Source organism: Colletotrichum fructicola (assembly GCF_000319635.2).
Source record: "Colletotrichum fructicola Nara gc5 chromosome Unknown KSG_Nara_v1_contig06, whole genome shotgun sequence".
In the NCBI taxonomy this organism is placed as follows: Eukaryota; Fungi; Ascomycota; class Sordariomycetes; order Glomerellales; family Glomerellaceae; genus Colletotrichum; species Colletotrichum fructicola.
The window spans coordinates 2237157-2258987 of NW_027094056.1; the positions used below are offsets into that span (position 1 = coordinate 2237157).

The 21831-nt window shown below is 55.2% G+C and overlaps 7 protein-coding genes across 7 annotated transcripts; 5 read left to right on the forward strand and 2 right to left on the reverse strand.

The window, feature by feature from the left end:
- Window positions 1–1179: 1179 nt before the first annotated feature.
- Window positions 1180–2262, forward strand: CGGC5_v010906 (uncharacterized protein; the record flags this gene model as incomplete). The annotated part of the gene is made up of 1 exon (XM_032020131.1): window positions 1180–2262. One exon carries the CDS (start codon window positions 1180–1182, stop codon window positions 2260–2262), a length of 1083 nt encoding a protein of 360 aa, XP_031892497.1.
- A 201-nt stretch (window positions 2263–2463) lies between these two features.
- CGGC5_v010907 (Signal recognition particle receptor subunit alpha-like protein) lies at window positions 2464–4638 on the reverse strand (the record flags this gene model as incomplete). The annotated part of the gene is made up of 4 exons (XM_032020120.1): window positions 2464–2709; window positions 2767–4001; window positions 4067–4352; window positions 4414–4638. The coding sequence occupies 4 exons, from the start codon at window positions 4636–4638 to the stop codon at window positions 2464–2466; spliced, it is 1992 nt and encodes a 663-aa protein (XP_031892496.1).
- A 547-nt stretch (window positions 4639–5185) lies between these two features.
- hrf1 (Protein transport protein yif1) lies at window positions 5186–6293 on the forward strand (the record flags this gene model as incomplete). The annotated part of the gene is made up of 3 exons (XM_032020108.1): window positions 5186–5458; window positions 5548–6075; window positions 6129–6293. The coding sequence occupies 3 exons, from the start codon at window positions 5186–5188 to the stop codon at window positions 6291–6293; spliced, it is 966 nt and encodes a 321-aa protein (XP_031892760.1).
- Window positions 6294–7284: 991 nt separating this feature from the next.
- On the forward strand, window positions 7285–8133 carry CGGC5_v010909 (PXMP2/4 family protein 3; the record flags this gene model as incomplete). Its single annotated transcript, XM_032020097.1, has 3 exons — window positions 7285–7383; window positions 7487–7566; window positions 7623–8133. The coding sequence occupies 3 exons, from the start codon at window positions 7285–7287 to the stop codon at window positions 8131–8133; spliced, it is 690 nt and encodes a 229-aa protein (XP_031892761.1).
- Window positions 8134–12851: 4718 nt separating this feature from the next.
- On the forward strand, window positions 12852–16946 carry dhkK-0 (Hybrid signal transduction histidine kinase K; the record flags this gene model as incomplete). The annotated part of the gene is made up of 1 exon (XM_032020086.1): window positions 12852–16946. One exon carries the CDS (start codon window positions 12852–12854, stop codon window positions 16944–16946), a length of 4095 nt encoding a protein of 1364 aa, XP_031892756.1.
- A 2259-nt stretch (window positions 16947–19205) lies between these two features.
- Window positions 19206–19723, forward strand: CGGC5_v010911 (uncharacterized protein; the record flags this gene model as incomplete). The annotated part of the gene is made up of 2 exons (XM_032020075.1): window positions 19206–19310; window positions 19493–19723. 2 exons carry the CDS (start codon window positions 19206–19208, stop codon window positions 19721–19723), a joined length of 336 nt encoding a protein of 111 aa, XP_031892757.1.
- Window positions 19724–20063: 340 nt separating this feature from the next.
- CGGC5_v010912 (uncharacterized protein) lies at window positions 20064–20915 on the reverse strand (the record flags this gene model as incomplete). Its single annotated transcript, XM_032020064.1, has 1 exon — window positions 20064–20915. The coding sequence occupies one exon, from the start codon at window positions 20913–20915 to the stop codon at window positions 20064–20066; it is 852 nt and encodes a 283-aa protein (XP_031892758.1).
- Between the last annotated feature and the right edge of the window lie 916 nt (window positions 20916–21831).

A 21831-nucleotide genomic window follows, 5' to 3' on the forward strand; every position in this document is an offset into this window, starting at 1 on the left:
AAGGGAGACCAAGACAACCGAACCTCCACTGCAGAGGAGGCAGGGCTTGGGTTTGGACCCCAAATCGCAGCTTGCCCTGTTCTGTCATGCCAGAGCCCTGTTCCCGCGTCATTGGGGTGTTGGCACCAAGCTGTCCGTAACTCACGGAGCCCGAGAGGGCGGCCGGCGGCGAGCGTTGGCCTCACGGATTGGCCGAGGACCCGCGAAAGTCATTTCCAAACTAGTGGTCTTGCCGTCCTAAATTTGTCGTCTTGGAGCGTGCCAGAGCAATTCGATACGGGAGGGTGGCCAGGCATAACGGTTCGGCCCCACCATCCATACGAGGTTACATAACTTACTTATGAACCGTTCACTTGTTTGAGCTCCTGTATTGACTACCTTATGCACGGTAGCCAAGTACCGATCAATATACTGGCAGAAAGGGGCCTCGCCAAAGGCGCAAACCCTCGCCAAAACTACTCGTGCAAAGCAGGCGGGTGATGAAAGCTGTGTAGCAACCTACACAAAGCATCCTGTAGCTTCTTTGTTCATCCGTCCTTGGTCTTCAAGAGACGCTAGGTTGCTCCACTCCGGTCCGGGCCGCTGCTCGGCTCCGGCGTTCGTCCGGTGGTTCGGCGCCAAGCGACTGTGGGTCAACGGTCTAGTCGCGGTCCGGGATACCTGCAGTAGCGCTCCGGACCCCACGAGCTTCTTTGACGTCTCATATCCATGCATAGATCCAACGGACAATGGTGTCACTGCGCAGTATGTTTAGGGAATTAAGATAGATGGCGCCCAAGAGCTGTTCGGGGAATCTTGACACTATCAAATAAAGACAGTATCGCTCTCCAGCTGGAATTATGTTGTACGGAGAAGACTATCCATCGCACCTCTGTCTGCGGAGCTAAATTCCTTCACACTTGACTAAAGAAAGACTCAAAGAGATAACAAAAGTAAAGACGATGCAATCATCTCATCGTGTATTACGAAAGCTTATTGGCTTGGTGCACTTTTTTTCTCGCTGGACACCTTTACGGCTCAGGGCCTCCAGAAATTCGTAAACACCCTTATGTCGTCATAAACTTTGAGACTTCTCAAAGTTTTCCTCTCTCTCTTATTCCAAGTTTGCATATTCATGTCTCGTTCTTGACCCCGTTGAAAGTAGTAACATACCAAGAGTTTCACTCGGCGTACATAAACATGTCTACGCAATCATTCCCTCAATTCCCCAAGCTCCCCCAGGAGCTTCGAGACCAAATCTGGAGCGACGCCGTCCGCCCCATCAGCCCAGATCACGCCGGCGTCCACTTCTTCACCGTCTTCAACCCTGTACATTCCGACGAAAAGTTCAGAGACCATCTTGTCGTTCAGCAGGCGGATTACTTTTCGAATCGCAGCAATTTCCCCCTTATACTTAGCGCACCGACATCGAAAAACGACACATCGCTGCCGTCGTGGAATGTTGGTAACCCATCCACATACGCTGCCGACTTTGGTCTCTGGACCGCCTGTAGAGACTCCTACAAGGCCATCTACAAGGGATACGACCGGCTCAGACAGGACTCAATTCAGAAAATCAACCGCCCTAGAGCCTTTTCTACCTGGCACTCGCACGGAGAAGACCGCAAGGACTTCCCTGTGACGTTCTCTGCGGCAAATGGTGACGGCAGCCCTGTACACCTGACGGTTCTCCCGCTGCGCGACCTCTTTGTGCTCCGACGTTTCGAGGATTTCGGGGACGTAGGCATTCTTTCCTCTACTTTGCAGAACGCGCCCTTCGACTCCCCGAAATTTGGATACAATGGGGTCACTCACGTTGCAGTCGAGTTCGATCCACAATGGAGTGTGGAAGGGGTTAAACAGTGCAGGAACAACGCCAAAATTACGAACACGGAGTATCGAGCGTATCGGGAAATCTCACAGGCCATCTGGTGCCCAGGAAGGTCGTTCTTGTACCTGTGGGTGGTGGACTACAGGTTACGCTTGAAGGCTTGTGTGTCTGACCCGGAGAAACGAGCCATACTTTGGAACTCGGATTCCGAAGAGCAGTTCGTCTTCGAGGGCCAAGGGTGCAAGTACTACGCTGTGCCGAGAGAAAATCCCCAGGACTACTGTGAATATCGCGACGGCCTTGAACCGTCAAATCCCGTGTGGAGAGTCAATGGCGCATTGGACGGATCAGATGCTGTGTTCGGCGATTATTTTCATATTTCATACCTATACGGCGAAAGCTCTCTGCCGTCCTACGAGAAGATCGGGATTTTGGTTTGCGAATATGACTGATGATAACCGGGGTTAAGTTTAGAGTTAGCGCATGTATGTTTGGTGACCTCACTGCGGGATTTCACAATTGCATAAATCGCAAGGCGCGAGGGCTCAGTTGTTCGGGGTATCATTAGGTCTCCGCCAGAAGAAACCGTGTTGATCTCATTGAATTCGTATTAGAAAGACGTATAAAATTATATCTCATTACCACTTCTTGAATCAAGAGCTGCTTAGTAGCTTCTCGACGGCCCATTTCACAGAGAAATTCCTCAAGTCGGAGTAGTGCTGACCAACGCCGACAAATAGGACAGGGACGTTAGTTGCGTGAACAAGACTGACAAGAGTGCCAACCATGTTGCCCACGGTATCGCACTTTGAGATGATGAATCCATCGAGGGAGCGAACAGCGCCAAAGGCGGCGTTGAAGTTGCGCGCTTGCGCTACGGAGTCGGTTCCGACAAGGGCCTTTTCACATTGTCAGTTATACGATTGCAAATATTTTTAGTGGCAAAGGGCTCTCACCTCTCCAACCATGAGAATCTTATCGGGTTGAGCGAATTTGGCAAACTTCTCCAGAGAAGACATAAGACGTTGATCGTTGTGTCTGCGTCCAGCGGTATCGATGAGGACGACATCGAAACCTTCCTGACCTGCAAAAGAGACAGCGTCGCGAGCGACAGTGGCGGCGTCCTTGCCGTAACCCTTCTGGTACAGCTCAACGCGGCCTCCCTCACGGGAAGTTAGTTCCTTCAGGTTGCGGACGTGGACTGCCAGTTGCTCAACGGCGCCAGAACGGAAGGTATCTCCAGCAGCAATGAGGACCTTGTACTTATTCTGGAGGAGGAAGAAGCAAATCTTCGACAGGTTGGTGGACTTTCCAACGCCGTTGACGCCAACAATAGAGATGACGTAGGGGCGAGCTTTACGCAGTGTGGTCGCGGGCGGGGCGGTGATGGCATCAATCTCGCGGAGCAGGTCGAGAGAAGAAGTAGGGGTGAGCATCTTGGTCAAGGAAGCCTCCATTGCGGACTGGATCTTGATGTTAATGCTCTCGAAGCTGCCTGTCTTCACACCAAGTAGTTCCTTTTCGACGCCCTCACACAGGCGGATTGCGGCCTCGCGCGCGACATTCTTCTTGAGAAGGTGCTCCTCCATGCCCTTCATTGCCTTGTCGAGGTCGGCCTTCGTAAGAGTCTTGCCTCCCACAACATTGCGGAACAGGCCTCCGATCGTGCTGAGTCCGGAGCCGATAAGTCCGCTCGAAGCTTCGGTCGAAGAGTCCGTCTTGGACTGCGCGGATGCGAGAATGTTGTGGACTTCGTCGTCGAGATCCTTAAGGATGAACTGGCCCTTGGAAGTCTTGTTGCCCCATGTCGAGGCGTCGACATGCTCAAGAGCGGAGGAGCGCGCGGCAGTCCCCTCGGCCTCGGAGTCACTAGTTGCCGATCTCGGAGCAGCCGAGTAGTCAAGCTGGACATCGTCTTCCTCATCCGCCAAACCATCAGCATCCCACTTGCGGCCTTTCTTCGTCGAAGATCGGGTTGCTGGCCGGGGCCTTCTGCCAGAGGATTCGTCACCGGAGGAAGCAGCGACAGCTCCTGGGTTTTGCGCCTTGCGGGCACGACGGGACATTTTCGCGGCAGGGCCAGGCTTGCCGACCACGACACCAGGAGTCGAGGGTCGGGACGTGTTCGGCGTAATAATCGGGGTCGATTCGTTTGTGGAAGCGCCGCCGTTTGCGCCGTTGATACCACGTCCTAGAGTATGTATTTAGCTTTGTGTTACCCCGCGGGAAATAGGGGTATGTAGGCCATTTGCTTACCCCTGTAATGAAGACCAGAGGGAAGTGGAGGCTCATCGCCGAGGTTTCCAGAAAGTGTCTCGTCCTCCTTAGCAAAGTCGGCGTCCGAGATGTTGGAGTCACCCTTGGGGCCTGTCGTTTCCAGCTCGCGCATCTGCTGGTCGAAGTATTCGTCGAACTTGGTACACTCCACCAGTGTTGTGTGAGGCTTCGTCAGTTGTTCGCCGTACAGATCCACGAAAATCGTCTTAATGTTGTCGACCAGCTTGTCAATCCACGACAGGTGAAGTAGAGATCTGTAGACGGCCTGCCCGCGCGCGGTTATGTCAGCATGTCGTTCGTCGCCTGGGGACATCAAGAGTTCTGACCACAAAGATGACACCTAGTTCTTTGACGAAGGTATACCGAAGGGTGTGCTGGTCGCGCTTGTACGGTGGGTTGCTGGCAGCAGACTGGCTCGACGCAGCGCCGGCCTTTTCCTCGATGAAGACATCGGAAATGAAGTTGTTGATGACGGACGGGTTGACCGGCGCATATGTCCTTGACCAAAGGACCACACCTGATGTGGTCAGGATTTCGAAAGTGTCCAACATGATGGTTCGCAAACTTCTGTTCCTGAGATCGCGGCGTAATCTGGCAATTGGGCGACTGGCGACAGGTAGAGGGAGAGGGGGAAGCTGAGTTGGAGGCGAACTTCCTAGGCGATCCAGAAAGTTGGCCTGTGGCGCAGACGGGGACCGATAAGACGGGTCGGCCGATAGCTTTCGCAATTGATGGACCCCTAAGGTATCGATAAGCCCTCGGAGGTTGGGATAATCCGTAACGAGCCTGTGGCACTGTACAGACGCGAGAAATTGTCATATCAGAACGGTGCGAATATCAGAGCTCCCAAACGGGCCCACGCCGATGACATGCGCTGAAGTAAACACATTTCCATAAGGTACCGCTGCAGCTCCATCCACAACCTTGCCTGCGCCCCCCCATCACAGACGACTTCCAAAAGGGAGGCATCCCACTTGCAAGCCCGCGACAACGCAACTGCTCGACTCGAATCCGCGGTCTTCTCCCTCGAAAATCGAACGAGTTTTCGCCCGTACACCAAGCAGATTATTGCATCGATTGCCCAACAGCTAGCCCATCATGCAGCGCCCTCAAACATACGGCCAGTCGCCTCCTCTGCACCACCCCGTACCCCAGCATGTCTCGACCGTTCCCCAGCTGCGCTCGCCGCCTCCCCCAGTGTCGCAAACGCAATCGCAGCAAAGCTACGGCAGCCCGTACCAGCAGCAGGGCGGCTCAAGCGGAAACGTCTTTGGCGCATACGGACAGTTCATGAATGACCCTACGGCGCAAGTTGCAGCACAATTCGGACAGACGGCCTTCAAGCATGGTCAGGAGTACATGGAACAGAACGTATGTTGATTCTCAGCCCTTGGCATCGAGAGTACACGTCGCGAAGCCTCGTGACAGTTGCAACAGACCCCAGAGCTAACCGCTACTAGTTTAACCGATACGTCAACGTAAATGCCCTGAAGCACTACTTCAACGTCTCCAACTCCTATGTCATCAACAAGCTATTCCTCGTCCTCTTCCCCTGGAGGCACAAGCCATGGTCGCGCAAGCAGTCCGTGGGACCCAGCGGCCAGGAGGGTTGGTACCTGCCGCCGCGCGACGACATCAACAGCCCCGACATGTACATCCCCGTCATGGCGGTTGTGACATACATCCTCCTGTCCACCCTCATCGCCGGTCTCCGTGGACAGTTCCAGCCGGAGCTCCTTGGATACACGGCGTCAACGGCCCTTGTCATCGTGGTGGCTGAGATTTTGGGCCTCAAGCTGGGTTGCTATCTGTTGGGCATTTCGAACGATTCGCAGCTCTACGACCTGATCGCGTACTCTGGCTACAAGTTTGTCGGCATTATTGTGACCGTTGCCGTGGCGGAGATCTTTAACGGGGGCCAGGGCACCGGCGGCTGGGTCGGGTGGTCGGTGTTCATTTACACCTTCCTGGCCAACTCCCTGTTCCTGGTGCGTAAACCAAGCTCTCTACTGATGGACATGAGGACTAACAACACCTTTAGATGCGCTCTTTGAAATACGTCCTGCTTCCTGAGAACTCGGCGAATGGTGCCGGTCCTATGCAGACTGGCGATTCCCGGGCGAAGCGAAACCAGAGGACACAGTTTCTGTTTTTCTATTCATACATCGTCCAGCTGCTCTTTATGTGGATCCTGTCTAGACCTTAAATCCACGTCACGCAGTTCATCCGGAACTCAGAAGGACCACGTCAAAAAGGTGTCATGGAAAGGAGTCAAGGTGCGCCAGGGAGCATGGGAAAGAAGACACATAGAGGAAGGGATTTGCCGGCCATAGGAGGCGCATGGCTATGGCCGATGCGACCCGACATGCCAGGCTGAGCTGTACGATTATGCGACACGTCACTTTGTTGAGCGCGCAGGTGTTTGTTTGGTGTTCTCATAGATGTTCGTCGCGTCGGGGAAGGCCTTGTGCCACGCTGAGGGATGACCAAGAGCTCATTCCCTGCAGCATAAGGGTCGTCATGCCCAGGAACAGGCCGCGACACAGGTACTTAAAAACAATACTATTCAAAGCCGAAATCTACGTTCAATGCAAGTCTTGGTGATCTGCATCGCAGGGTCGCATTGAATATCGTGGCCAGAAGGTCATGCAAGTGCCCTGGACAAGGGCGTACACCCGACAGGCAGCCGCGCGGTAGGCCAAAGGCGTAGCTTGACACGTCAAGCTTATTCTTCAAGCTGTTTGTTTGTAAGCTTGACTCGGATAGCTGTCACAATCGCCCCGCAATTGGGCGTAGCTCATGCCCCCCATTCGCCAGCCCGAACTTCGGCCGGCCAACTCCACAAACCGGGGCACGTTGTCCTCCCTCACCCCGCCAAATGCTCGACTTCCGGTCCTAGATCCCGTCTTCCCTGTGGTTGGTCCTGCTGGCGCGAGTACATAGACTTCCCACGGGAACCTCTTGACCACAATCTGTCCAACCTCGCCTCGCTTTTTGCTCTTTAAAAACGACTGCCTCACAAGCATTTCGGGTTTACACACTTCTTGTGTCTCGACGCTTATCAACGACGTCATCAGAAACCGAGAAACGTGAACCGGGCCGGCTGCATATTGACACCGGTTCTTATCAACTTCAATTATTCACCAAGAAAGACCACTCTCACAGCCTCGGAATAGCTGCACACTCGCGTCGCAACCATGGCTCTTCCTCCAATTGTGAATGCGACGCTGCAGTCCGCAGTCCTCGCCGGTACCTCAAATTTGTTGGCGCAGGCACTGACGGCCTATCGTACCGATGTATGAAATCCGCATTGGGACTCACCCGCATCGTGCCGCGATGCGAAGCTATCATTTCAAGGGCGTCTGAGCCTGCGTTTTCAGTGCTGATTAATGTGACCAGAGCCAACTCGTCATCGACTGGGTTCCCGTCGTCCAGTTCATCATGAACGCGGTGGTGTGCACGCCGCCGAACTTCATGTGGTGAGTTTTCTCATACTACCCACCCCCCCCTTCTCAGACTTCTGACAATGTCACAGGCAAGATCTCCTCGAGCAGAGCTTCCCAGCCTACCACGTCTCCCCCACCAAGGACGCCATCGCCTCCGCGGCCGCCAACGACGAGAAGGAACTCGACCGCGAGGCCCGCGACAACAAGCTCGTCGAGCCCAAGCTCAACATCCGCAACACCGTCGTCAAGCTCCTCCTCGACCAGACCGTCGGCGCCGCCCTCAACACCCTGGCCTTCAGCATGTTCGTCGGCAGCATCCAGGCCGCCATGGCGCGCCCGGAGCACCTCGCCCACGCGTCCGCCTCGGCCAAGTTCCTCGTCTCGCGCGGCGCCGTCGACTACAGCAAGGTCGACTGGCAGTCCGTCGTCGCCAGGGCCAAGGACGACTTCTGGCCCATCTTCGTCGCCGGGCTGAAGCTCTGGCCGATGGTCAGCTTTATCAACTTTGTGTTCATCAAGAGCATTGAGGGGAGGAACTTGGTTGGTGCGTTGGCTGGTGTCGTGTGGGGTATCTACATGAGCTTGGTTGCGGCGCAATGAAGGGGGTTGGATTCCAGCGAGAGAACACACATATGCTCTTGTCAGAGCTGAAGTTTGTCAGCTCAGCACGCCTGTAACGGCAGCATGTAGCGTCGAGAAGGTACTCGTGTCATTCTAGAGCGTTGCAGGGTAGGATGAGGCGTTTAAGGGGACGGGGACCGAAACCTGCGATTATACTTGTTTTACGGATATGCTGGGGGATTGAGACGTTGGGAAGTGCAAGATGCAGAACAGCCTTCTATACCTTGGTTCTTAGATGATAGACCGAAGACATGCCCGAGCTGAGCTCACACCCAAACGCCTCACAGTGAGTCAGTTGCGGGCGATGGCTTGCGTTTCAGGTCGGAGCTATACCCGTGACCTGGTGTATCTCATTACAGACGCGAGACAGTCGTATGTGAAACTAACAAAAACTTCCCTTCGAAGGCCTGAGATATGCTCGAGGCTTGGTCATGCGAGGTCTCCCGAGGCTGTCTTGTGACTACCAAGGCTGCGATTGTAACTATAGCAACAACGTAAGACTTGGAAACTCAGTAGGTCACGAGATGGACAATTTATAATATGGGGTGGCATACAGTGAACCCGAGTGTGAAGAACATAGATATATGCACCTCATTTTGGATGAAAAATCGATTCATCTCAGATGAACGGGATAAATCAACTCACATATTGAGTACCAGGCACCGAATAAACATCACATCTTGCAGACAATCTCTGGACCGTGATATTGAACGACTTCAGCGACGAAGACATCGTGCGATATAATCCATGGCACCGGAGCCGGGCCCCAAATCCGATGGTTCTCGATGCTGCCATTTTTGGGTGAGACACTCTGGTACGATACGCACTACAAACCGGGACGGTTCTGATGTGCAGGTGAGACTTGAAAATTCTTGCGACGAGAAAACCCCACGCCAGCATCTGTCTCATTTATGTAAACCCGAATTCCCATCCCCCGAGTCATGATGCTTTCAATCTGCATGGAGTGGCATCCAGGTTTATGAGAATGCCGATACGGTGGGGGAAAGAAGCACATGGTCGAAATGCTGTCCTGAGAAGCCATGTGGCTGGCTGAAGGGGGCTTGGTCATCTCTTGAAATGAGACTCATTATTCCTCGTCAGGCCCTTTGTGAGACGTCAAGTGGTTCCCCGGCTTGGATGACGTTCAATGCCTTGCAGTAGTAAGATATCCTAATTGGCATTCTGTGTAACGTCATTCTTAGGGACTCTGTATTCCACAGTCCGTGATTGGGCCGTTGAACGAAATAGCCAGGACATGGTGCCCTCCTCACACCTGCGACATTTCGGTTGAAATGTTCCTGACATGGAGAACTCGAGTCGTGTTCATATCGCGGGAAACACACCATCAACGGGCCACATGAGATGGATAGTGGAGATGGGAAGGGTGTTTCTTGGCCGACTGGGCGGATTCTGCCGATCGATTCGATGCTAGTTTCATATGCTTTAGATGGATGGGGAGTGTGTGGTCCCTTTTTCGGCCAACTTTTGCGAGGGGAGCAAAACCAACAATAACAAGTCGGTTGGGCGGTCGTAGGATGTTAGCGTCGAGTGCGGTCTTTGACCTTCCGGAGCTTGCTCCCGGCCGGTGTGCGATTGGCCATGGAAGTCGTGTCGGTGAGCAGCCGGGCTCGAGGTTCTGATTGGCTAAAGAGACGACTGCAGCCGGCACCTCAACTCTGGTTTTTTTTCCTTCCCGCTCTCCTTCCACGTTGGGAAACAGGGGGGATGCTGTTTAGGGGGGAGGTGACGTCACGAGCGCAGAGGCCACTTGGGGCTTACATCACACGCATTTCGGGAGCGGAAGGCAGATGTGACGACAACGTCCGACCGCATCCCATCAGTGTCTCTCCTATGTTTTCAGCCGCGTGAGGCTGAGGCACAATTACGGACAAGATGAAAATATTGGATGAGGCTTGTTAGTGGTGGAGGAGACGGGAACCGAGCTTAGCCTGGCCCTGGTTTGCCGTAATGAGTTGAGGAGAAGAGGAAGAGAAAAAAAGACAGGTCGCGGGGACCGGGGAGTGGTGGGAAAAGGTTGGACAAGGGGGGATAACGGAGGACTTATTGCTACTCCACGTGTGAAGTCGGGATGACGTGGGGCAATAACGTCACTGGCAAATGAACGGCGCCGGTGCTACCTAGCCGATGTCCTACTAGAGAACGCTACAGTTTTGTGAAGAGAGATATTTAATACAAGTAAAGAGAGAGAATGGTCAGAAGAGGCACGGAGCGATCTATTCAACACCGCCGGATTCACGCAAAAAGCTCTTTACGGCGCATGGCGTCTTGGTTGATTCCAATGGTGCGCTGGACCCCTCTCATCGAAGCTTTTAGAGACATCCATGATCCAGGGGGTGGACGCCACGATACCACGCTGGGGGAGCATGATTGGCTGCACGATGCGAATTCCTTGCTCGCGGCGGGTGGGACAAGTGCGCTTTTCCCCGTCCACTTTTTTGCCTGCCCCCGTGCCGGGTTGCGGTGCGCACTACATTGCCTAGGTAGCCTCTAGGTTTGCAGGTTGCGGTTCCATTTTCCTGGCAGAGACGCCGGGACACTGGACACATTGGACCAATTTGGAACATTTCCAAACCTCGGGTACCACGCCGAATCCCACATCATCTCACCATTAATCTGCGTTGCGGGGATGCGATGTTGGCAGCGAGCAGACTTGACTTGCAGCAGGCAGAAAAAGCAGCAAAAAATAGATGGGTACAATGGAGAGAGAGAGACACAGAGACCTGACAGAGTCTGCCTTGCTCACCGAGTCCCGATTCTAGGATTCCGGGAGCCGTGTCCCCGTACCGTGTGGGTGTGCCTGCCTACATGGTATTTGTGTTGTTGGTCTGTGTGCCCGGCCTGTGTGATGTGCGCGGTGTGCTGCGTGGCTTTGGTCCGCTCGATCACGATCTCTCACCTCTTTGCCTGCCTATCACGCTGCCGTCACCGCCGTCCCTGCCATTGGCCCTTAGCATTACCTTAGCAGAGGCAGAGGGAGAGAGAGACGCTGCTGCCGTCGACGAGGGCTGAGACGCGCCATCGAAAAGGGGAAAGCGACGGAAGCACTACAGCAATAGGCCGTTCAAAACCACCTACTACCACCGCAGCCCCTCGCTTATTCAAGTCAAGTCTTGATCGACTAGAGACGTTTCCAGTGCGTTTCCCGAGGCTTTGCGTCCTCTTTTGTAGCTACCTACCTAGGTCGATTACCTTAGCTAAAGCTCCGTCTGGTCAGTCACGATAGCAGAGACATGCCTCCCGTTCAGTCTGTTCCTGTCTGTCACTTCCCGTTGTCGTCACCGGTGATCGCTGCGGTCTGCTTCCCGCCCAGCCCGCCCACCTCAGTTTCTTCCACCCCAGTCCCATGCCCACCCAACAACCCCGGCTTCCACCTGCCCTAGGACCAGACTCCGTAAGCTACGGCCATCTCTCTGCTTTTTTTATCACCTCCATTGTCACCTTGAGCTTCCAATCTCCCCGACCCCCGACATCCAACGGAGGTGACCACCGCACAAGTGCGTATTCGTAGGTACGGTGCCACCAGAAATAAGGTCTGCCCTGGCCGCTCTTGGACGACAAAGCAGAGGGATCGACACGGGGGAGTCAGAGTCACGGTCGCCGTCGTCTCGAAAAAGACAGAAAAAACAAAGATCACCAACCAAAAGGTCGAAATTTATTTTGGACAAGACCGCCATCTGCGTAACAAGCCACATTGCGACGCCGTTCCTTCAGCCCCCAAACCGACCCCGAGAACGGTCGTTCTCCTCCGTCCTGGCCTGTCCTCTCCTCGACCGTCTCCCACGTCTTACCTCTCCCGCTCCCGCCTGGTTGTCACCTCGTCTTTTCTCCCACATACGAGACGGGACGCTTGCATCCTTGGATATTTCCATCATTCCACGCGCAGGCCTTCCCAGACAGAAGCAGAAAAAAAGTTCTCTACTCGCATTCTTCTTGTCTACTCCTCTCCATCCTCCTCCGGATTCACTCTGTCGCAACCCAAGGCGACGTCGGCCAAGGTCCGATATCCACATCCAGCACTGCAGATTTCCACAACCACAACAACCACAACTCCAAAAGACAACAGCGCATCTCACGGCGAACATCCCGCGCGTCCAGTTGATCCGACAAGGTTGGCCGGGGATCCTGCAGCCTGCTCAGTACTTTACTTGGTCCTGACCCGCCCTAAATTTACCGGCTTTGAAGCTCAACGTCAACCCCCGGCCAGGAAACAACAGGCTGGGTGTGCCGCGGTGCGCGCTCGTCTCCACCCGGCAAAGCAGAATCGCAGCTTCCGGACCGACCATATTGGCACCCTCGTCTGCCTCATCCACTTTGCGCCACTTTGCGCACACCACCCCGGCTCGCTTCTGGCGCTTTTTCTCTCGTCCACCTGCCTTGCGCGTCTCCCGCATCTCCTCTCTTGCATCGAGAAACAAAATCCCCCCCAGGCCGTGACTCGCCCTGCTCGCACATCGCGCCTGCCGACTCGAACTTTACTTACCTTCAGCGGCGGGACCGACACCGACTTGGAAGCCAAGCAAAGAAGCACAAGAAACACACCCAAGAGTGTTATTGGTCTGAGTCCAGGACCTGATCCAAAAACGCCCATTGGTTGAGAATGAGAGAAAACGCAGATACTGACAACAACACTTGCCGATCCCTTGGCTGAGCGGACGACTCACATCCTGCCCGCCGCCATGCATCCTCCCCCGCTCCTCGGTGTGGGCGTCGTTGACCTGCTCGAGTCCGACCCCCGACCGAGCTTTGTTGTTGCCCTTGCTGCTTCGTTCAAGGATCCCTCTCGCGCCGAGGTCGTCTACAACAACCCAGCTCTGACAGGCAAGCCCGCCCTTCTCGAGGTGTTACAGTCCATATCGAGCCTCGACCACACGAGATTTTGGGACTGGATCACCGCACAGGACGTAAACCCACCGCAGTCCTTCTTGTATAACAACCACTTCTGGACTCGCAGTGTTGTACAATCCAAATGGGTCGTGGTGAGCTCCAACGACTTCCCGCCCATGACAGAGCCGCCTAGGAAGATACGCCTCGACGGATCGCGAGGACGAGAATCCAGCAGCGGGATCCTGCACCCGCACACCTCTACTGTTCCGTCCATGTCTTCACCAGACTCATCTGAAGAGGATCTCCCGCATCCTCGTATCGTTCGAGCAACTACCGAGCCTCCGTTGGTTTTGCCCGACTTCATGCCGGATCAGGAGCCATTCCTCGATATGGTTGACAGCGTCAACTGGAGCGCAACTCCATTAGGACCCATGGACCGATGGCCTTCCATGCTGCATCAGTCTTACAGCCAGATTTTGTGCAACTCCCAGCCCACGGCCATCTACTGGGGACCCAAGTTTACCACCGTCTACAATGAGGCATACGGAGAGATGATCGGCTCGCGGCACCCCAATCTGCTTGGTCGTCCTGTGACGGAAGTTTTTCCAGAAATCACGGATCAGTTGAGAGGCATGATGGAGAATCCAGGACAGAGTCGCCGGGCAAGCAGCGAGGAGGAGTTCTGCTTCTTCGTCGAACAACGAGACGGCCCTCCTCTGGAAACCTACCTGAAATGGTCCCTCGTCCCCGTCATCCACAACAGCGAATGCCTCGGATTCATCCATCTGATATCCGACACAACCATGTACCACCTTTTCCGCAGGCGAATCCAGATGCTGGTCGACATGGGCGAGGAACTGGTGACCGCCAAGGACGTCAAATCGTACTGGAGCAAGCTCATCGAAGAGCTTTCAGAATGCGACCCGGCGTACGACATCCCGCTCGCTATGCTGTATTCGATTGAGCGCGAAGGTTCGTCGGAATCTGGCAGCGAGTCGCGACACAACTTCGACTACATCTGCCGTTTGGAGGGGGCTCTCGGCGTTCCAGCCCACCACCCGATCATGCCTGAGTACCTGCGTCTAAAGGAAACAGACGCGGGTCTGGCCTCGCAGTACCGTGCAGCGTTGCGCAGCCAGGGACCACTGATCATCAGCACCTCCGACGGCAGCTTGCCGAAGGAGCTGCTGACGGGCTTGCAGTGGCGTGGTTTTGGGGACCCGTGCGAAGCAGCCATCGTCTTGCCCATCCGACCGACGAAGGAGGAAGAAGTCATGGGGCTGCTCGTGCTTGGGCTGAACCCTCGACGGCCATATGACGATGCCTACACACTGTATATCCAGCTTCTCGCCCAAAAGCTAACCACATCATTAGCATGCACTGTCCTGTTGGAGGAAGAAAGGCGAAGGGGACGAAATGCAGCTGAACAGGCCGCCTATGACCAGGCTATGCTGAAAGAAAAGCTTGCTCACCAAACAAAGGAGGCCATTGAGTATACAAGGCTGTTCCAAACCGTATCCGACTTCATCCCCAATGGGTTCTCTATTGGAGACCACCAAGGGAACATCACATTCGCCAATGGCCTTTGGTATCGCATCACAGGCTACCCCGACAGCCAGGCTGAGGATGGGGGCGCATTCTCTTATGTTCTTGAAGGAGATCGAGAAAAGATACGCGAGGCATACAAAGAGCTGCGGACAAAAGACGAGGTTGAGTTTGAGTTCCGCGTACGAGGAACTGAGCACACCAACGGACTCCTCTCGCGCCGCTCACCATTCAAGGCCGATTTGTGCAGCGACCTCGATGATGAAATGGAGCGGTATGTCATGGCCCAAGCAAAGGCGGAACGCTCCATGGACGGGACCATTATTCGAACTTTCACCTGCCTGACGGACGTCACAGCACACAAGAGAACGGCTGACGAAGCAACCAGGAGGACTCAGCAGGCAGAGAACCTGAAGAGAATGGCTGAGCTGGCAACAGTGGGAATGTTTGACATGGATACCGCAGGACGTTTGATTGGTGCAAACAATGCTTTCTTCGAGCTGTGTGGCATCGAGAAGGTTGATCCAATGCAACGCGAAGTGAGGCCGTGGCAAGTGTCTGTGGTCCAGGAGGACCTCCCGATCCTGACCGAGAGCTTAAACCGCCTCGTATCCGTGAAGAAGCCGCAGACCGCTGAAATCCGATTGAAAACCACTTGGACAGCTGACGATGCCGGAGGAAACCAGATCACGGCACCGCGATGGGTAAATGCCACCTTCATGCCAGTCAGCAACTCGGATGGCATCGTCCAATCATTTACTGGCTGCATCAGCGATGTTTCTCTGCAAAAATGGCAGCTTGAGCTGGAAACGCAACGTACCGAAGAAGCCATCGACTCGAAGCGGCAGCAGGACAACTTCATCGACATGACATCTCACGAAATGCGCAACCCTCTCAGTGCCATTGTCCACTGTTCTGACGCCATCATTGCTTCCCTCGCGAGATGCGAGGAGCTTGTTGAACGCCCGCGTACCCCCGTGACAAAATACAAGCCATCAACGGAGGAGGATGGAGACAGGCACTTTGACGTGAAACAGCTGCTTTCCGACAGCATTGAAAACGCCGAGACGATTGTTGCCTGTGCTCAGCACCAGAAGCGGATCGTGGACGACATTCTGACTATGTCGAAGCTGGACTCGAAGCTGCTGGCTGTCACGCCCTGCACGGTCGACCCGGTACAAATTGGAGAGGAAGCTATTAAGATGTTTGACGTGGAAGCACGTCGCGTGGATATCGACCTCAAAATGAAGGTTGATAAGTCTTACCGAGAGCTCGGCTACAACTTTCTCGACCTCGACCCGTCTCGCGTCAAGCAAGTTCTCATCAATCTACTCACCAACGCCCTCAAGTTTACCAAGTCAGGCTCTATTCGGAATGTATCAGTCAGCATCAAAGCCTCCCGAACACGGCCCACGGACGAAGATTCTGCGGTCACTTTCATCCCGCGGTCATGCAAAGAGGAATCGGAATATGAACAGCCCGCCCTTGACGACCGCAGGGACCCGGTGTATCTCATGTTTGAGGTCAAGGACACCGGCCAGGGTCTCTCGGAAGATGAGAAGGCGAACCTCTTCAACAGGTTTGTGCAGGCAAGCTCGCGTACACATGTGAAATACGGCGGTTCCGGTCTGGGCTTGTTCATATCAAGGCGCCTGACGGAGCTGCAAAGGGGCGCGATCGGCGTATCAAGCCTGCCAGGTGTTGGATCGACGTTTGCCTTCTTCATCGAGGCATACGTCCCGTCGGAAGCATCGAGGAGAGAGGCCGAGTCCGCGGCCGCGGCTGTAAGAATGACAACAGCGGCCACTGCAACCAGCACTCCACTCTCGGCACCGAGGACCAAATCCAACGCAAACGACCAGAGGACACCTGGCTCACGACCAAAGCCAAACATCCACGATCCTCGCCTCGATGGCATTCTGGTTGTGGAGGATAACCTAATCAATCAGCAGATCACCAGGAGAGGCCTCTGCGACCGAGGCTTCCAGGTTGATGTGGCCAATCACGGCGTCGAAGCTTTGGAAAGGCTCATGCAGTCCACGTCGCTGCAGCATCAGGAGGAACACGAGTACTTTAGCCGCAGCGTCTCGAGCATTCAGGGCCCCCCTGTGCCTATCAACATGATCCTGATGGACATAGAGATGCCAATCCAGGACGGCTTGACATGCACAAGACGCATTCGAGAGCTGGAAGGCGAAGGGCAGGTGTTCTGCGCCAGTGGCGGCCGAATTCCCATCATCGCCGTCAGCGCCAACGCCAGGCCGGAGCAGATGCAACAAGCCAAGAGCGCGGGGTGTGACGACGTGCTCGTCAAGCCCTATCGGATGCCGGAGCTGATTGAGAAGATGCAGGTGGTCGTCCGTCGGATGGGGGGACTGTCTCCAGCGTCGCCCGTACTATAATGGCTGGTCAAGGATGATGTAGACAAAGAGGGGGTAAATGGCGGGATTGATCACATGGACCACCAAGAGCTGGCGGTCTATGCAAAGACGGATATGGCGTTTTGGGGGATTTCAAGGGGGGCCGCAGCAGGACTGGGCTCGGGAACTTGGGAGTGCTTCCGGATACTGATACGGTTGCACCTTTTTCATGTCATGCGGTGACGGTTGGTGGGAAGGACGAAAGATACCAGGCTTGGCCGCCAAACAGGGGTGACTTGTAGCATTTGGATGCCACACGCGAGAGCTTGGCCAGGAACCTTGGCATTGACGATTTGGTTCAATCTGGCCACGTCTATAGGTGTTAGGGCAGTTGGCGTAGATGAGAGATGATGTTCTCCCGGGAATGCTTTCAGGGAAGGACGCATAAGAGCGTTCTCTATGAGCATATGGGCATCAACGGCCTAGATGATGAGACGGAATAATACCACGGCCTAATAAGAAATGCCCGCACTTAGAAGATGTGAACCACACAACGCACGGGATTTTGCGTCCCCTATCCCAGGGACGATGTATGAGTCTCCTGGCTTGGCCGAGGCTTTTCAGGGGTCGTCGGGTCCGCCGCAGTGTCCCTTTGGCGGGTTGCAAGCCGCACTCTGGGAAGGCTTGTCTGCTTCTTGCGAGGAGGCGTTGGGAAAATTTTCCGTCTCGTCACGGGTGTGCCTGCTTGGCAAAGGGTGTTTGTCCAGTCCAGTCCACAAACCAAGACAATCCATTACATACAAACGCATCAGGTGAGGTTCGTGTAAGTCGGCTGTAAGTCAGTGTAGGTGAATGAGGTGAAGTCCTCTGGCGCAGGAGGGAAGGAAGGAGGTCAACGAGAAAGAGTGTGAGATGAGACGGAGAAATTCGTGATTGGTTGGTGGGAAGGGGGTTTCTTCTTCTTGAGTCTTGGCTTTGAAGGAGGGGAGGGGTGAGGGGGACTGCTGCTGCACCTTGCAGCACAAGTGCGGGTGCGGGTGCAGATTGCAGATTGCAACGAAGAAGCCACCGGCCCCACCACCGCGGACGTTCGCGGGGCTTGGGTGCGGGGGCCAGGGCCGATGTAAGCCCCGATGGAGGTTTTTCTCATTGAGACATGTGGACCTTCAAGATGCGTTGAAGCTCCTGAGTGCATAGTGGGATGAAGGGGATATTTTGAGCGAGCGTATGCTGTCAATGGTTCCGCCCTACCTACACGGGGAAACCTGGGGACGGGCTGGAAGATATGGGTGATGGGGGCTGTCTGATGGGGAGTGGAGTGCGTAGGTGAGAGGGAAATGCAGCCCTCGGCACTGCTGATGGGACCATCTGAAGTCGACAGTAAGGCAGCGCCGATAAGCAGTCCAATCGTAGCGCCAAGGCATGCTGAGGTAGGGACCTTAGATAGGTGTATTGCAGTATGTGTAAGTGTCGGCCTGTGGGTTGAAGCTTCGTGGGGCGGTCCGGGCATCCGCATCTGAAGCTTCAACCCACTCATGGGGGTCCCTTTTGCTGACACAACCAGACAGTATCCATTTCACATGAACAATAACCTGAAGAGAACTTGGCTTTCAGTTATGTAAACTGCCGGCGAAGATATCCTATCCTGCGAAGCAACAGGCCCAGGCGGAGCAGAGGTACCCCGTCCCCAAACATGAGCAAGGTCCCACGATGGGTACATAGGTAGCTCGGGGAGCTTAGCTTCTGCATGGGCCACCCTCAATGCACACTCACTGCACCTCCTCCACCCGACTCCGTCCCAGGGCGCCGCCGCGCCTTCTTCAACCGACAAACCCGCACGCATCCATCCATCCATCCATCCTCTTTGCTGTGTGAGCCGGCCGCCGCCATGCCCCCTGCCGCCCGTACCTTTCGCAGTAGCAATTGGGGATGGTCCGAGAGCCTCTTTCTGCTGCACACTCCCCTCCTCCCCGCTAGAGACCTATCCCGCCGCCTCTTTCCGTCTCCTTAGACTCTTTTTTTAAAAGGAAAACCATGCCCCCCGTCTCCCCGGCCTTCACCTTCCGCCATACCTGTATCCATCGGCTTCGGAACATCAACGGAACCCCGCTACGAACCTCCGCTTCCGGCTTCGGCTACCACCACTTCTCGACGACAACGACGACCAGGACAGAGACAGGTCCCTTCAAAACACAAAAGACGTCTTCTTTCGTACCGCCTGCCTTTCGACGGATAGGAGCGCCCTTGAGGAGTCCGAAGACCTTTTCTACACTCAGACAGCTTGACGGAGAGACGATCAAAATGGCGGACCGGGTTCATCGCGTCACCATGTTCAAGATTGCCGACGAGGGGCAGAAGAAGCAGTTGATTGAGCAGTACAAGAAGCTTGGAGACTCCCAGAAGAAGGTAGCTTGACTTGCATCCTGACGTCCTTCCATTGGCCTTTCTCACACAACCTCTCTCTCGTGGGGGCAAAGATATTGGGCAATGGCATTATTAAAATTCAAGCAAAATATGAGAGATGGGGACTGGAACAGACGAAGGAGGCAATTAGAACATGACTCACGATGCTAACAAACAACACCCAGGACGGCAAGCCGTACATCCTCTCCATGGTCGTCGGCCCCGCCGTCGACGACCCCCGCGCCCAGGGCTTCACCATCGTCGCCAAGACCGAGTTCGCCTCGCTCGAGGACATGAAATACTACGACGACGAGTGCGCCGCCCACGGCGCCCTCAAGTCTTTCGTCAAGGAGAACCTCACCGTCGGCGGCGTCATGTCGGTTTACTTCAAGCCCGAGGCTGTTGCATCGTTGTAGATGGGGACCAACCGGTGCATCGTGGAGGTGTAGGTCATGGAGATGGATTGCTCTCACTGCGACAATGCCGGCCTCCCCGAGGGCATAAACAGGAGAGTGGCTCATAACACACCTGTAACCCCTTGTTCATACATGTCAAAAGAACTCCTTGTTGCCGGTTATGGACAGGTATCAAGCTACTAGCATACATAGAAACACGCACCTTCAGATCCGATTCTCCACTCTCTCCTCCAACAGGTATAATTTTTGTCCACCCCATTTTCGTATGTGCGAGCCGTCAAAATTCCCAAAGCAAAGCCAGTCGCAACATTGTCTCCCAAAGATCAAGTGTCACCACCCTTCACGAGGCAGCGGTAGCAGCGGCGGCGGCAGCAGAAGCGGGGGCAGCCGCGGCATCAGTCGCGCCATCGGTGTTGTTGGCGGCCGCCACATTCCCCCCAGCCTCGATGAACCTCTTCAGCCCGTCCATCCACGCGGCAAAGGCGGACTCAAGCTGCCCGACCATGGTGAGCTTGACGACGTGCGCCAGCGGGCCGAAGAAGGTCTCGTACTGGCGGTACTCGGTGCCGGTGCCGTCCTCGCTCTCGAGGAACTCGTGCACGCGCTCCGCCTTGAACAGGAACGTCGGCGGCGTGTACCCCGTCGTCTTCCACACCACGCGGTACCCCTTGCGGCCCTTGTGCTCCTCGCCGGCCGACGAGGTCGTCACCTTGTGAAAGTCCTCGATCTTGGTGATGATGCACGGCGAGTTGGACGTCACGCGCGCCGGGTCCAGCGTCAGGTGCACCTCGAACGCGACCTGGGCGCCCTGCAGCATGAGGTCGGCCGGGTTGTGCTTGGCGACGGTGGACTCGGCGAGCAGCGGCGGGACGGGCCCGGTGGCGGGCTTGGTGACGGTGACCTTGGGGAACATGGGGTTCCAGGAGGGGTAGGTGGACGGGTCGATGAAGGTGGCGAGAACGGCCAGGGGAGGTTTGGCGATCGGGGTCGCGTAGGCGATTGTGAAGACGGCGCCCTCGTGGCCGATGCTGGGCGTGGGCAGCGTCGGGGAGACGACGGTGGGCGCGAGCGAGGCGGGGATGGACTCCGCGCCGTTCTCGAGGTGCGTGGGTGGCTTTGGCTTGAAGGTTGAGGGGAGCTGCTTGATGTTTTCCGGGATCTGGGCCTGGATCTTTGAGCGGAGGGCTTCCATGGCGGCGGTGGTGGTTCAACTGAACGTAATGGTGGTTGATTATGAACTGGTATTTGATGAGGGGGTATCACTATGTTGATGTTGGATGAAAGAAACAATCGAGACAGGAAGTAAGAGCTATTGGGGTTTGTAGAAGGATGGGAGGAAGTATTGTAATAGAGACTGATTCAGGGATTTGTAGCAGATGGACGGAATCGGGGTGCGGGCAGGTCAGTTAGAGATGGGATGTCACAGCCTTTTCCGCCATAACAGATTGTCCAATAGCACGGCCGTCTTGTCAAGAATACACTTCTCACGTCAGCTCATTTATTCTACATCAGGCAACATGAGCCGTTCCGGGACTTTGGTCCTCTAGCGGCCGATGTTCAAACCAGCCCCACAGCGTCAGATTTGCTGAAGGATTCCGAGCAGGCAAATTGGCGACGTATTTCGACTGACAGGAGATATTTCTCGAGTGACCTCGAGGCCGTCTCACTAGAAAGGCGTCCCACACTCTGGAAGCCCGGATCACCGACACGATCTGGGTTTTGGCGGAGAATCTGTGACGAAAGCAGGTCGTTGGGCTTTAGACTTTGGGGTCTCGTGAGGAGATGGTGAGGGGATTGAGCGTCATGGGATGGAGAAGCTGAGGTACGGGGTTGGCCCGGGCCCTCGAGAGGGCCAGACGGCGAGGCGGACGAGAAGAGGAGGCGATGTAAGAAGAAGAGTGCCGCGGTCCGGGCTGAGTGGCCGGGACCTTAAGAATACACTCCTTGTCCCGGCATTTGTGTCATCGTAGACGTCGGCCGAGAAGACCATGACCGTCCCCACTCGCCGCTCGCCTCAAGACAAGCGAGTTTCTTCCGGCATCGAATCATCCATGTCCACGAAGCGACGTCTTGCGCAATGCCCTCGTGTCTAGCGCCTTCGCTAGTCT